Source organism: Typopeltis vanoorti, chromosome 20 (assembly GCF_054136105.1).
Source record: "Typopeltis vanoorti isolate ZY-2024b chromosome 20, IOZ_Tvanoo_1.0, whole genome shotgun sequence".
Lineage (NCBI taxonomy): Eukaryota > Metazoa > Arthropoda > Arachnida > Uropygi > Thelyphonidae > Typopeltis > Typopeltis vanoorti.
Window position 1 is genome coordinate 41,753,184 of NC_143568.1, and position 14,520 is coordinate 41,767,703.

General features: G+C 36.6%; 1 protein-coding gene across 2 annotated transcripts in view; it reads left to right on the plus strand.

Annotated features, from left to right (window-relative positions):
- Positions 1 to 14,520, plus strand: part of LOC150095393 (suppressor of tumorigenicity 7 protein homolog) — a 458,155-nt gene that overhangs the window by 398,680 nt on the left and 44,955 nt on the right. For both annotated transcript variants that reach the window (XM_090410726.1, XM_090410727.1), the window contains exon 12: positions 815 to 965. In XM_090410726.1, coding sequence (XP_090266852.1) covers positions 815 to 965 — 151 coding nt within the window. The remainder of the gene's footprint in view (positions 1 to 814; positions 966 to 14,520) is intronic.

The window sequence follows — 14,520 nt, forward strand, 5'->3', positions numbered from 1 at the left end:
TTCTATGGATCCTTTCTAACATATTCTCATCCACTATGAAAACCCAGTGAGCAGATCTGTGCACAATAATCCATGAGGCCTGATCAAGGCCTTATACAGTGGTATCATAACCTCTTCATTTCTGCAGGTCAGGGTCCTCTGCATCATTGCCATTGTCCGATGTGATGTCTTCACAACTTGTGCAATGTGGCCCCTGAATTTCAGGTCTTTATCCACCACCACTGCCAGATCTCTCATTTCCTCTACCTTCTTAAAGTTTTCCCACCAAGTGTATACTTTGCATCCCATCATTGCTTACCAAATTTCAAAACCTTATACTTGCAAAATTGAACTGGACAGTTCCACTTTCCTGCAAGGCCATAACATCTGCTCGATTCTTCATTTCTCTCCCCAATTCTGCCCATATGGTGGCAATGGCTCAGCTCAATACTCATATGTTGATGATGGCCCATTAATTTCTGGGTGAAATATTTGCAATAATAAAATTTTCTCTTTATTCTTTTGAATACGTGTCTAATAATCATTACTCTGTCATAAGTGCCTTTAAAAACTTGAATGAAAGCTTTATTTTTAAAAATAGAGCACTGTCCCTGAATTAATGTTTTACCAAAATTGGTGTTGTCCTGATACTTGAATTGCAGCACTAGTGAATGCAGATTCTTCAGTTAATTGAACTTGTTCTGTTTGTTTATACTTGTTTTGTACAATGGCAAAAATAATAAATAAAATCTTACCAAAAATGGCTTTAGTGCCTTTCTTTCAGTTGATATAGTCTCTAAAAATTAATTTTAATCTTTTTTTTTTTTTTCCCCAGTATCTTTTAGAAATGAAAAGTCTCATCTTGCCACCAGAGCATATATTAAAAAGAGGAGACAGTGAAGCAATAGCATATGCATTTTTCCACTTAACACATTGGAAACGGGTGGAAGGCGCACTAAACCTCCTACATTGTACATGGGAAGGAAGTAAGTAATCATTATGTAAAGGGGATAAAAATCCCTTATTGTTTTTCAGCCAGTATGCAAAACTAAGATCGAAAACTATGATCTAAACGTTTCATGCCGACAAACTTTCAGCGGATCCAAGCATAAGTGACCACTTGGTGGTGCCACACCAAGGCAACTCGATGCAAAGGTGGAGCAAGCTCCCTCACTAGCCTTGATATTTTCTCATAATGTAAAAACACACAGCTCCTAGGAGTTGTAGAACTGCTTTACATTATGAGGGGAGGTCACTACCCAGAACGGTTTCAACCTTTTTTGAGGTCTCATCAGTGAGTAGCTAGACCTAGATAATATCAAAGTTTAAGTGAGTTCTTTTCACTTTTTTACACATTTTTACTTAATTGAAAGATTGGCATAATACAGGCAAGTTTCATGAACTTACCTGGTACTGTTCATTTGCAGTGGCTCAGTCATGTTATGGCATTATCTCCACTTTGCTGATTTACTTAGTGGATAACTGTTTTCCAACTAACATGTCATTGGTATTCCATTATGGTGTCAATGTTTGCGATTGTTATCAGGTTGTAGATGAATTTGTTATCCAATAGGATACTACCACCCTGCTAATTAGTCTATAAAGTCTTGAAAAAAGTTCTGTAGTTGAAGAACTTTTTCTTCAGGATTATCTACCATGCTCAGTGCTGATATAGTACATTTCACAACTTTTCATATTTAAATAAAACTTTCACATTTAAATAAAAACTTTATGTTCAATACTGTATTTCATTTTCATATGTCAGCTTTAGAGAAATAGTTGTGTGCATGTGAAACTTGGTAAAACAAGCAATAGGCATGGAGAATTATACATTGTTAGCAGTTGTAAAGGTTAACTAATGTATAAATCCTAAATCTGTCCAACCCCAAAAACAATTTCACAAAACTACCCACACATTTGGGGTAGTGCACCAAAGAATCCTTAATATTATGCAAAAGAGAGTAATCCAATTAACTGATAATTCCTCTCTTAAAGGTTCACTTTCTCATACATTCTCTATTTCTACCTTATGTCATAATGGCTACTTTAACTGACAATATTCTGGTGAACTAACCACCATCATTCCTCCACTTTCTCTTAAGATTGTAAAGACAGAAGTAACTGTGCCTTTTCAAGATCTTTTCAAGACACCTTTTTCAGCTTTCAAAGTTTTTTGAAAGCTGAAAAAGGTGTCTTGAGATGTGTAAGTCAACTGGAGAAGAGAAATGTGATCTTGTGCTTTCATCAGCAAACCTATGAATACTATTTCATGTCAGTGAGAGAAAATCATTTATGTACAAGTGAAAAAGATCTGGAATTATAGAATAAAGAGAAAAATCATGATAGCTCAAAACTGTATGATGAATTTTTATGCTTCAGTGAAAAGCAGTATGAGATTAGATGTAAAAGAAAAAGAAACTCCACAAAAATAAATAGTTTAATTCAGTAACAAATACATACATGAAGACAGTGGTCAAATTGAGATTGTCCAAGTAACTCAGTAAGAAAGGTGGTCACTCTTCACATTTAATGGGGGGATTTAAATGGACACACACACCACCCTTTGGGGTAGTTCTTGAATAAACATCAGAGGAAGAGTTGTTGGGCATATGCTGAACAGCAGCAATCCTCTCCCTCTTAAATACAGGAAGCAACACTTTCTTCCACATGCTTGCTTGAACATTTGCTGCTATAGACTTAACTATCTGCTGACCCTCCCTATTTCCGCTCTTCAAGTGGAAAACTGATTAGAATTTATTTGGGAGTGATATCCTTCCTGCTTGGATAACTATGCACTCCATCACAGATACCATAATGGAAAATTCAGCAGGGTGTGAGTGGCTCACCTTCTCATCATCAGCAGAATTTGATTCTTTAGTGGTTAGCTCTTCCACATGAAGCAGTGAATCATGTGACAGAGTATACAAGCTGCCACAACTGAAATTCCTAAAACATATAGTTGGTTTCCACATTTCCTTAAGCCATGGTAGAATGACAGTTGCACAGCAGCTAACCTGATTGCTTTCAAACATGCCTGAGCTCAAGTGAGACGCATCCAGTGTCAGAGTCAAAAGGAATAGTGGATCCAGTATACATTCAGCATAAGAGGAACAACCAGTACTAAAGAAGTTGGGGACATAATCTGGAAAATGAAGAGACAATATACCATCCACTGGTCCTCTATCCTTGAACACAATGGTTTCCCAGTTGCTGATCCAACAGCAGTTGCTAACACAGGTGGGGCAAAAACATCTGCAGAAAAATGCAAAGCAGAAAACAAATCCAATTTTCTTAAAATGCACTGAAGAATATAACAAGCCATTCACAAAACAGGAATGAAAGCTTCTTTGCTTACATGTTATTTAATGCTGTTGGACCTGACGATATCCATCATCATCAAATTCCTAACATGTACCCTCAGGGGGTGTACAGGATATCATAGTACTACATCAAAAATTTACATCATTACTAACTTCCTATCTACAATTTTCCTCCAAATCAGTCTGTTACTTGTCAAGACTCCAACATTATCAGATCTTATATTTCTATCATCTAAGGCACTTTGATGAAAGTGCCTTAGATGATACCGTATCAATCCACCTATAGCTTGGTCTTCCTCTGGGTCGTTTTCCTGCCAACCTGGCAGAGAACACTTGTTTTGCTAATCTTTCCTCACCCATTCTGTTTAAGTGACCATACCACCTGAGATTAGCTCTGTTAATGCATTCCTGGATGCTGACAATGTCAAGTTCTTTCCTAATATCCTCGTTTTTAATATGATATTGCCATTGATGCCATCTGTTCATGCCTCTAATCTTTCTCAGAACTCTCATATCTGCGGTCTCTAGTCTTTGGTCAAGTGTTTTACTTCTGACCCAGCTCTGAGATCTATAAGTTAAAACTGGTTTGAACACTGTCTTGTATACAGCTAATTTAGTGTTCCGACTAATTTCTCTCTTATTCCATATGAATTTATTCATTTGACTGCCTACCATACCAGCTTTGTTGATTCTGTTGTCTATTTCCATATTTAATTTACTATCTTCACTAAAAATCAAGCCTAAGTTGCTGAAATGTTTTCTTGTTCCAGAGGATCCCCGTTCACAACATAGTCGACATTTTCAATAATTCTACCTATTTTCATTGTCTTTGTCTTCCTAATGCTGACCTTCATACCATATTTATTACAACAGTCATTCAATTTAGTCAGGGAATCTTGCACACTTGTAGCAGATTTATTTAGAAGTATAAAGACCAAAACTGGTGAGATCTTTCTGAGCAATAAATGCAAAATGTTATATTCAGGCAATGACAATCAAGGAAAAGAAGGAGTGGCCATAGTATTCAACACAAAATACGAGGCTAATCTTCTTGAATGGCAGTCAGTCTCAAGTAGAGTCATGTGGGCAAATATGAGAATGGGGAACTGGACAATGAGACTTATTTGTGCCTATGGTCCCGCAGAAGGTTCTACTAAGGTAGAAGTGGAGGAATTTTTTGATGCTTTAGAAAAAGCAACTGACACAATGAAAAAGGAAAAGTTGGTCCTTGTTGGGGATCTAAATAGCAGAGTAGGAAATGATTGTGAGACATACAAAAATATTTTGGGAAAATTTGGAGAAAAGAGCAAAGCTAATAATAATGGCAAATATCTGTTGGATTTCTGCTCAGGACATGGACTGGTTATTACTAACACCATGTTCCAACATAAAAATGTGCACAAATTCACATGGAGAGAAGAGGCTAGGAATAAGAAAAGTCTCATTGACTATGTTATTGTTGATAGTGATGTTTTCTCCCTGGTGCAGGACACCAGAGTGTACAGAGGATTTGAAATTGGAAGTGATCACTATTTAGTCTTGAGCAGGATAAAATTGAATTTCACATTGAAAAGAATAACATGTAAGAAAGTTTTAAAGCGAATAAAAGTTGAGCAGCTCTCAGATGTGAACTGTAGACTAAAATACAGAAAGATTATTGAAAAGAAAATGAAAGAGTGTGAGAACAGGAATCAAACCTTGGAGATTCAGTGACAAACTCTGAAGAAAACATTGATTGATACTGCCAGAGAAGCATGTGGTGAGGTTGTGTGCAAGGATAAAAAAATCAGAACTCCCTGGTGGATACAGGAAGTTAAAGAGGCAGTGAAGGAAAAGAAGAAAGCATATCAAAAGTTCCTGGCAAATAAGTCAGCTTTTACTCTTACAGAATACAGAGACAAATGTAAGAAAAGTAAACAGTGTGTAAAACTAGCTAAACAAAAGTAATGGAGGACTTTGGCAAGAATATAGAAAATAAATATCAAGAAGGTTGCAAAATATTCTGGAGGTTGTTAAAGAAGCTTAGGAATGGAGGAAAGTGTGCTGTAAAAGGAGTTAGAGATGATAAAGGTGCATGAAAATGGGAGAAAAAGATATCCTTGAAGTATGGAGTAAATACTTTGAAAAACTGCTAAATGAAACAAGCAGTGATGGCAGCACAGTGATAAAAAAACACTGACCAGGCATGCAGTCAGGAATACATATCCATACTTGAAGTAGAAAAAGCCATCAAAGGCTTGAAATGTGGAAAGGCAGCAGGAGTAGATGATATTCGACCAGAAATGCTGAAATATGGTGGTATGAAAGTCTTACAGTGGCTGCACTGCATAGTTCATAAAGCCTGGACAGAGGGATGAATTCCCGATGATTGGAGTAGAGCTCTCATAGTACCCATATATAAAAAGGGAAATAAAACTGAATGTGAGAATTACAGAGGTATTTCCCTACTAAGTGTTCCTGGCAAGAACTATCCAAGTATACTTGAATAACGGTTGAGAGGAATTGTGAAAGAAAAGCTTGGTGAAGAACAAGCTGGATTCAGTCCAAATAGAGGCTGTCAGGATTAGATCTTCACTTTATGACAAATAGTCGAGAAAGCATGGGAATATAACAAAGATCTATATTTAAGTTTTGTCGATTTGGAAAAGGCATATGACAAGATGCCAAGAGAGAAGCTATTCAATACACTACAGTTATATGGTGTCAATGGGGCATTATATCAAGCAATACTTAGTCTTTATTTGAGTTGTAAGTCAGCAGTTAGAATTGAAGTACAGGAAGATGGTTTAATGTTTAATCTGGTGTGAGACAAGGATGTACATTATCCCCTCTGTTATTCATTATCTACATGGATCACATTATGAAGGAAAGTGGTATTAAACATGATATCAAAATTGGAGATGTTAATGTCAGCTCTTTGCATTATGCGGATGATGTTATACTTCTTAATAAATCTGCTACAAGTCTGCAAGATTCTCTGACTAAATTGAATAGCTGTTGTAATAGATATGGTATGAAGGTCAGCAATAAAAAGACAAAGACAATGAAAATTAGGCAGAATCATTGAAAATGTCAACTGTGTTGTGAATGGAGAACCTGTCTCACAAGTAAAACATTTCAGCTACTTAAGCACGATTTTTACTGAAGATGGTAAATTAAATATAGAAATAGACAACAGAATCAGCAAAGTTGGTATGGTGGGAAGTCAATTGAATAAATTCATATGGAATAAGAGAGAAATTAGTCGGAACACTAAATTAGCTATATACAAGACAGTGTTCAAACCAGTTTTAACTTATGAATCTCAGAGCTGGGTCAGAAGTAAAACACTTGACCAAAGACTAGAGACCCAGATATGAGTGTCTTGAGAAAGATTAGAGGCGTGAACAGATGGCATCAATGGCAATATCATATTAAAAATGAGGATATTAGGAAAGAACTTGACATTGTCAGCATCCAGGAATGCGTTAGCAGAGCTAATCTCAGGTGGTATGGTCACTTAAATAGAATGGGAGAGGAAAGATTAGCAAAACAAGTGTTCTCTGCCAGGTTGGCAGGAAAACGACCCAGAGGAAGACCAAGATATAGGTGGATTGATACGGTACAAAGTGCCTTAGAGGATAGAAATATAAGATCTGATAATGTTGGAGTCTTGACAAGTAACAGACTGATTTGGAGGAAAATTGTAGATAGGAAGTTAGTCCTGTACACCCCTTGAGGGTACGTGGCAGGAATTTGATGATGATGATGAACATCATCCACATAAAGCGAAGAGCTGACATTAACATCTCCAATTCTGATATCATGTTTAATACCACTTTCCTTTATAATGTGATCCATATAGATAATGAATAACAGAGACAAGGATCTACACTGATAATGTACATCCTTGTCTCACACCAGATTTAACATTAAACCATCTTCCTGTACTTCCTTCAACTGCTGACTTTCAACTCAAATAAAGACTAAGTATTGCTTGATATAATGTCCCATTGACACCATATGACTGTGGTATATTGAATAGCTTCTCTCTTGGCACCTTGTCATATGCCTTTTCCAGATCAACAAAACTTAAATACAGATCTTTGTTATATTCCCATACTTTCTCAACTATTTGTCATAAAGTGAAGATCTGATCCCAACAGCCTCTATTTGGCCTGAATCCAGCTTGTTCTTCACCAAGCTTTTCTTTCACAATTCTTCTCAACCGTTTCTCAAGTATACTTGCATATCTTGCCAGGAACACTCAGTAATTAAATGCCTCTGTAATTCTTACATTCAGTTTTATTTCCCTTTTTTTATATATGGGTACTATTAGAGCTGTGCTCCAATCATCAGGAATTCGTCCCTCTGTCCAGGCTTTTTGAACTATGCATTGCAGCCAACTATATTTCAGCATTTCTGGTCAAATATCATCTACTCCTGCTGCCTTTCCACATTTCAACCCTTTGATGGCTTTTTCTACTTCAAGTATGGATATGTATTCCTGACTGTATACCTGTTGAGTGTTTTTTACCACTGCACTGTCACTGCTTGTTTCAATTAGCAATTTTTCAAAGTAATTACTCCATACTTCAAGGATATCTTTTTCTCCTATTTTCATGTCATCTTTATCATCTCTAACTCCTTTTACAGCATTTCCTCCATTTTTAAGCTTCTTCAGCAACCTCCAGAATATCTTACCACCTTATTGATATTTATTTTCTTTGTTCTTGCCAAAGCTCTCCCATGACTTTTGTTTAGCCAGTTTTACACAGTGTTTGGCTTTCTTACATTTGTCTCTGTATTCTCTAAGAGCACAAGCTTACTTGTTTGCCAGGAATTTTTGATATGCTTTCTTCTTTTCCTTCACTGCCTCTTTAACTTCCTGTGTCCACCATGGAGTTCTGATTTTTCTATCCTTGCAGACAACCTGACCACATGCCTCTGGCTGAATCACTCAGGGTTTTCTTGAAGACTTCCTGCTGAATCTCCAAGGTTTGGTTCCTGTTCTCAAACTCTTTCATTTTTTCTTGAATAATCTTTGTGTATTTTAGTCTACAGTTCACATCTGAGAGCTGCTCAACTTTTATTCGCTTTCTTATATGTTATTCTTTTCAATATGAAATTCAATTTTATCCTGCTCAAGACTAAATAGTGATTGCTTCCAATTTCAAATCCTCTGTACACTCTGGTGTCCTGCACCAGGAAGAAAACATCATTATCAACAATAACATAGTCAATGAGACTTTTCTTATTCCTTGCCTCTTCTCACCATGTGAATTTGTGCACTTATTTTGGAAGATGGTGTTAGTAATAACCAGTCCATGTCCTGAGCAGAAATCCAACAGGTATTTGTCATTATTATTAGCTTTGCTCTTTTCTGCAAATTTTCCCAAAATATTTTTGTATATCTGGCAATCATTTCCTTCTCTGCTATTTAGATCCCCATCAAGGACCAACTTTTCCTTTTTCATTGTGTCAGTTGCTTTTTCTAAAGCATAAAAAATTCCTCCACTTCTACCTTAGTAGAACGTTCTGTGAGACCATAGGCACTCACAAATAAATCTCATTGTCCTGTTCAAAAAAAAAACCGAATTTCAGAACACAATCAGGCTTTCGAAAATATCATTCCTCTACTGATTATTGAATCCATCTGGAGGCATACATTAGAGAGTATCTAGTATTGGTTTTCTTTGATATGAAAAAGCATATGACACTGCTTGGAGATTTGGAATACTGAATGACTTGCATAATTTTGGTCTTAGACAAAATCTTCCAAGTCTGAATCGGAATTGCCCTCTCTCAATCCTATAACCAAGAGCATGGAGTCCCAGAAGGTTCTGCTTTAAGCAGCATGCTTTTTTGCAATTAAAGTCAGCTCAATAACAGAACTTCCTCCAACAATAATTAATGCCTTATATGTCGATAACGAGACCATTTCTCAAAATGGATATGTGCAATTTCCCAGCAGATGACATTTGTATGCACCTTTTGCTGCAGGCATTCTTCATCCTGACCCAGAACTCCAGCTAGGACAATCACTAATCCCAGTTACACTAGAAGCCAAGTTCTTGTTACTGATATTTGACAGCAAACTAGGTTTCCTCCCTTTCATAGTCAGTCATGAAATAAATTCTGGTAAGTGCATCCTATCTTCTACCTCCTGGGGTGCTGTAGATGTTCTTTGCTTCGTTTGTACAGGGTATTGATAAGATCAAAACTTGACTATGGCTCCCAAGTCTATGCTTCTACCAGGGAGAGTACACTGTGATGGCTAGATGCTATTCACCATCAAGCCATCAGAACTGCAACTGGAACATTTCATGTTATCTATTCCTAGTTTGTACATCAAGATAGATGAACCACCTTTGTCGCTTCAATGCCAACAGTTGTCTGTCATACACAACAAAAAATAAAACCCCTGCCAGACCACCCCACACACAGCCAACTATCTTTTACCCACAATTGGAGTATATTTACAACACCCAACAGACTGCCATAAAACCTTTTTGTTTGTAAACAAAAGCTCTCCTACAAAGAAATAGTGGTGGACAACATAGCTCTGATGCCACCAAACACTATATAAATGCCACTTCCATATGGCATTTATACATGCCAGCATGTGGCTTTTCTTTCATCTGGCTACCAAAATTTTCTCCTCCTGCTGTCATCTACCAGCTCTTCAAAGCTGTTAGAACTGAATACTCTGATTTTGTGCCTTTTAAGCAGATGACTGAAAATCGGAGGATCTAGTGGGATCTTCTGCCATCTTTCCAGGCAACATAACTGCACAAATTCTAGTAGAATGTAACACTTCTATAGCTAATCTGTGCATGATATGTATGAAAATACATCATATTGCATCACTACCATATGTGCATAATATATTCAGACTCACAAAGTTCTCTTCAGGCAGTAAGTCTAGACCTCCAGAAAAATTCAGTGCTCTCAAATTCAACACTTCATCTTTCATTTATGGAAGCTACTTGGATGTATGCTTCTGTTGGATTTCTAGCCATGTTGTGATTAAGGGAAATGACGTTGCAGATACTGCAGCTAGATCAGCTTGTTTCTCAAGCATCAGCAATCTGCCTGTACCATACACAGATTATCAACAGACTATCAGGCAAAAACTTCTGTCCCAGTAGCAGCTATCTTGGAACAGAGAGAGACTAGTAATGTACTCTACCAAACCAAACCCTGAAATTAAATTATGGCAGTCTAGCTTGCACAAGTTTCAAATAGAGGAGGTTGCTATTGCCTGGCTCTGCAGAGGTCATAGTTGTATCATGCACTCCTTCCTATTGAGAGGTGATGATTTGCCTACGTATTTTTTATTATTATTATTATTATTATTATTCCAGACTATCAGTCATATTTTAATCGACTGCCCTCATTTTGGCAACAAGCATAGTCATTATTTTAACCACTATTTTAATTCTGTCTGAGCTCTATACATACTCAGGCTTTTATATATTATATCAAACCCATCAACTGTCACCCTGGTGTTTAAATTTTTACAGAGTATTAAAAAACTTTACCATTTCATATAACTTATATACTTATTAGTTTAACTTATTGTAAATATGTTTATAAAAACCTGTTTTTTATATATTTTATGAATTTTAATACTTTTTTTATACTTCTTTTTACATTGGTCTTTCTTCTTAGATTTTATGCCATTTTTATTACTTGGTATAATTGTAAGAAATGTTTCATTTATGATTATTATTATTTTGATTTTTATACATATGCTGTTTATTATTACACATGTTCTACCAGTTGCCTAGCATACAGACCACCTTCATGAAGCCTTCTGCACACAGTGGAAGCAAATACCAATATTCCTTTAGTTAATTGCTAGGTCAGATCATAGCTGATTCAGAGTAGCAGTTTTGGCAGGCAGATAATCAGATATATAGGTTGCGGTTGTAGTCCACAGCCTTCCTTCGATGTATATCTCTAGATATTGATTGTGATTGTTGGAATTGGTTCAACATTCTATGAACTATGGAATGACTTGCATGCATCTATCTGGCTACCTCTGTCTTTTGGCAGGCCTTTATTTAATCTTACAGTGGCTCACCATCTGCATTCATCAGTTAAATAACGTCTTGTAGTGATATTCAAGGACTTTGCTATCAAAAATATGTGATATTCTCACCTCCAGGCATGAAAACCACTTGCTAACAAACGAAGTAACAAAAACAACCTGCTGTCATGCTATGGCTCATTTGTGTATACCACTGACAGTGTCACTCATTTGTATATGATAACCAGACTCTGTGTCACTTTTTACATAATGAACTTGACTTTCATATATTCCCCCCCTCCTCCCCTCCAAGTTGTCACGATTTCTTAATAATTTTTAAAATAACTAAACCAAGTGCATTCTAAGGAGGGCATATTGCAAGTTACTCTTGATAATGTGGGGAAAAAATACTTTGCTTTGGTCATCAGTACAGGTGTTGGCATAGAAGAACGATGCCAGAAATTAGCCTTGTCTTTGAACGATGTTACAACAGTACCATCAAGAGATGAATGAGATGGCCCATCATTGCAACCATGGCCTTGACATGGAACAGAAGGCATTACTGCTTGTTTAATAGGAGGCAAGTTCTCTGCATTTGTTCCTTAGAAATCAGATTTCAATCAGTTATTTTTTTTTTTTTTGCTGTTAGTAGCTAGGTTTAAAACCTTACTTTTTATTCCCAAGCCACTTGCAAAATGCTGATTCGGTGGGGGGGGGGGGGGACTTCCTTGGCACACACTTGTTTGGAGAACTATACTTTTTTTGTGGTTGGGAATTTTCAGGTAGAAAAAGACAACAAAGGCCTTTGTTCCAGTTAGAAGTGTTTTTGCTATTTGCTCTAAGCAAGGGGATTTGGATTAGGAAAACAGATGTCTGGTCAGTTGTTGTCATTTTATTTTTATTTATTTTTTTGATTATTATTTATATTTATTTATTTTTTATTTTTACGGTTAAATCATACCTTTGGATAGTGATCAGGAATTCTGGGTGGAAGTGGAGAATGAAGGCATTTATTCCAGTTAGAACTGTTTTTACTCTTCAGTCCAGGCAGGATTTGGATCAGGAAAAATTGATCGTTGTTAATGCCAAATGAATAAAGACAGAATGACTGAATGATGGATATAGTGAAGGTTATGGTCTGGATTACCAAGAAAAGAACTGGCATCTGTACTCTATTTGGAAGAAGAGCTGGTTAAGAAAAAGTCAGGGATGTTTCAGTATGTTGAGAATTATCTGATATTCTGGTGGGCATGTGGATTTGTTAGTTTAATTTAGTAGTTGATATAGTTGCTAACAGCAAATATATTGTTTGATAGCAGAATGGAAAGGAAAGACAATTTCAATTTTGGACATTGAAGTGGCCCAGGAAGAGGCTGACTACAGGAAATCACATTTCAGAGGTCGGAATGATTTGATTATCAGAAATGAGAGAATAAAAGCAGCAGATGAATGGGGCTAAGTGTGGCAATGAAATTTTGAGTCTGAGCAGATTAAACAGAGGTAACTCTAGGCATTCTTCTAATACGTAGGGTGTTGGATCTAACATGCATATGTACAACCTTGTGATGGAAGGAACTATATCAGGTATAGCTGCCATTTGAAGATCTCTTAGGAATAGCAGATCATACATGGAGGGTTGTAAGTGGTGGGTGCACATCACCTATATTATCCTGTCATCAGCTTTACCAGTTGTACATACAGTGGCAATCATTTTGATATTAAAATACTTTCAAAGTGGAATGCACCAACTTAATCCTGGATGTATATACTGTTATGATTTCTGGTTTTTTTTTGTTTTTTTTTAATATTGAAATTCTTTTATCTGTAATAATTAAGAAAAAGAGGTTTCTCTTTCAGCTTAGATGTTAAAGTAACTTTGATAAGTTACTTTATGTATTAGTAATATATGTATTACAGTAATAGTAATATGTATAATGTATAAATATACATTATACAAGGAATGTTCATTAAGTTCAGTTTTATGGCACAAGCACTTAAATTACTTTCCTTTATATATGTATACAGAGTCTGTCAAAAAAATGTATACACACTTCAGCTAAAGAAAAACCTGTATAAAAATTGTAATACTAAATTTATACAGACATCAAGGCATGAATACAAGTTACCTTTGGCTCCTACAATTACACGAGGTGCTCAAAGTAGTTACATTAGTGTCCGGACACTTATTATTACGGTGACCTACTGCTTGGGCAACATTGGCCAAAGTGTCCAGTGGGATTTCTGCACATGTTGTTTCAATTTCTTTCCAAAGAGCCACTAGTGTAGCTGGTTTTCTACGATACACTACATCCTTTAGAGTCCCCTATAAGTAGGAGAACATGGGGGGGGGGGCTCAACTGCATCTCTTCATCATATCATTGTCCCTGCAAACTCTCCATCGAGGTAAGCTCTCACGTCTCAGTGGTAGCGTGGTGGTGCACCATCTTGTTGGAAGAGAAATTGATCATTCCCATAAAGTGCATGAATGGCAGGTAAAATGGATGTGCATAGCATGTCTAGGTCTCACATGTACATTGTGTGGTAGACTTCTGTGGCGAGCATATAAACTGTTTCAACACCATAGCCGAGGAAGCAGGACTTGTTGCTGTGTGAGGCTTCCTGGATCTTCCCTTGGGCACATGTGTGATGTGCACAAGGGATATGATGGGCACTTGTGTATAAACTTATCACAAATATATGCAATTGTCAGGCGTGTTGGAGATTATGTTGCAAACTCATGCCTTCATTGTCATTCAACTTCAACAACATTCTCAAATTTGAAATCCCACATGGTCTTGTGTTCCTCAATCGACAATTGTGTCTCTGCCATTTTGTTTGACTGTCCTACCAGTCACGTGTTGATGCTAGTTTGTGCGAGTAATGACATCTTTTGAGAGAACATCATACTACACATTGCTATCATAATTCGATCCAACTTTGAAAAAAAGTCCATAGATTACATCTGTTAAAGTGTGTATATATATTTTTTGACAGACTCTGTATATATATCATCATCATCATCATCATCATAACACTAATTACGGGTATAGACCATATTGGTCTGTTCCGGTCTCATTATCCATCCAATATTCCTTTTTGAGGTCTACCCTGCCTTCTCTTTCCAGTTAGCTTATATTTTAGTATTTGTTTAGGATATCGGGTGTTGGCTATTCGGTTTACTTGTTCAATCCATTTTTGTTCATAATT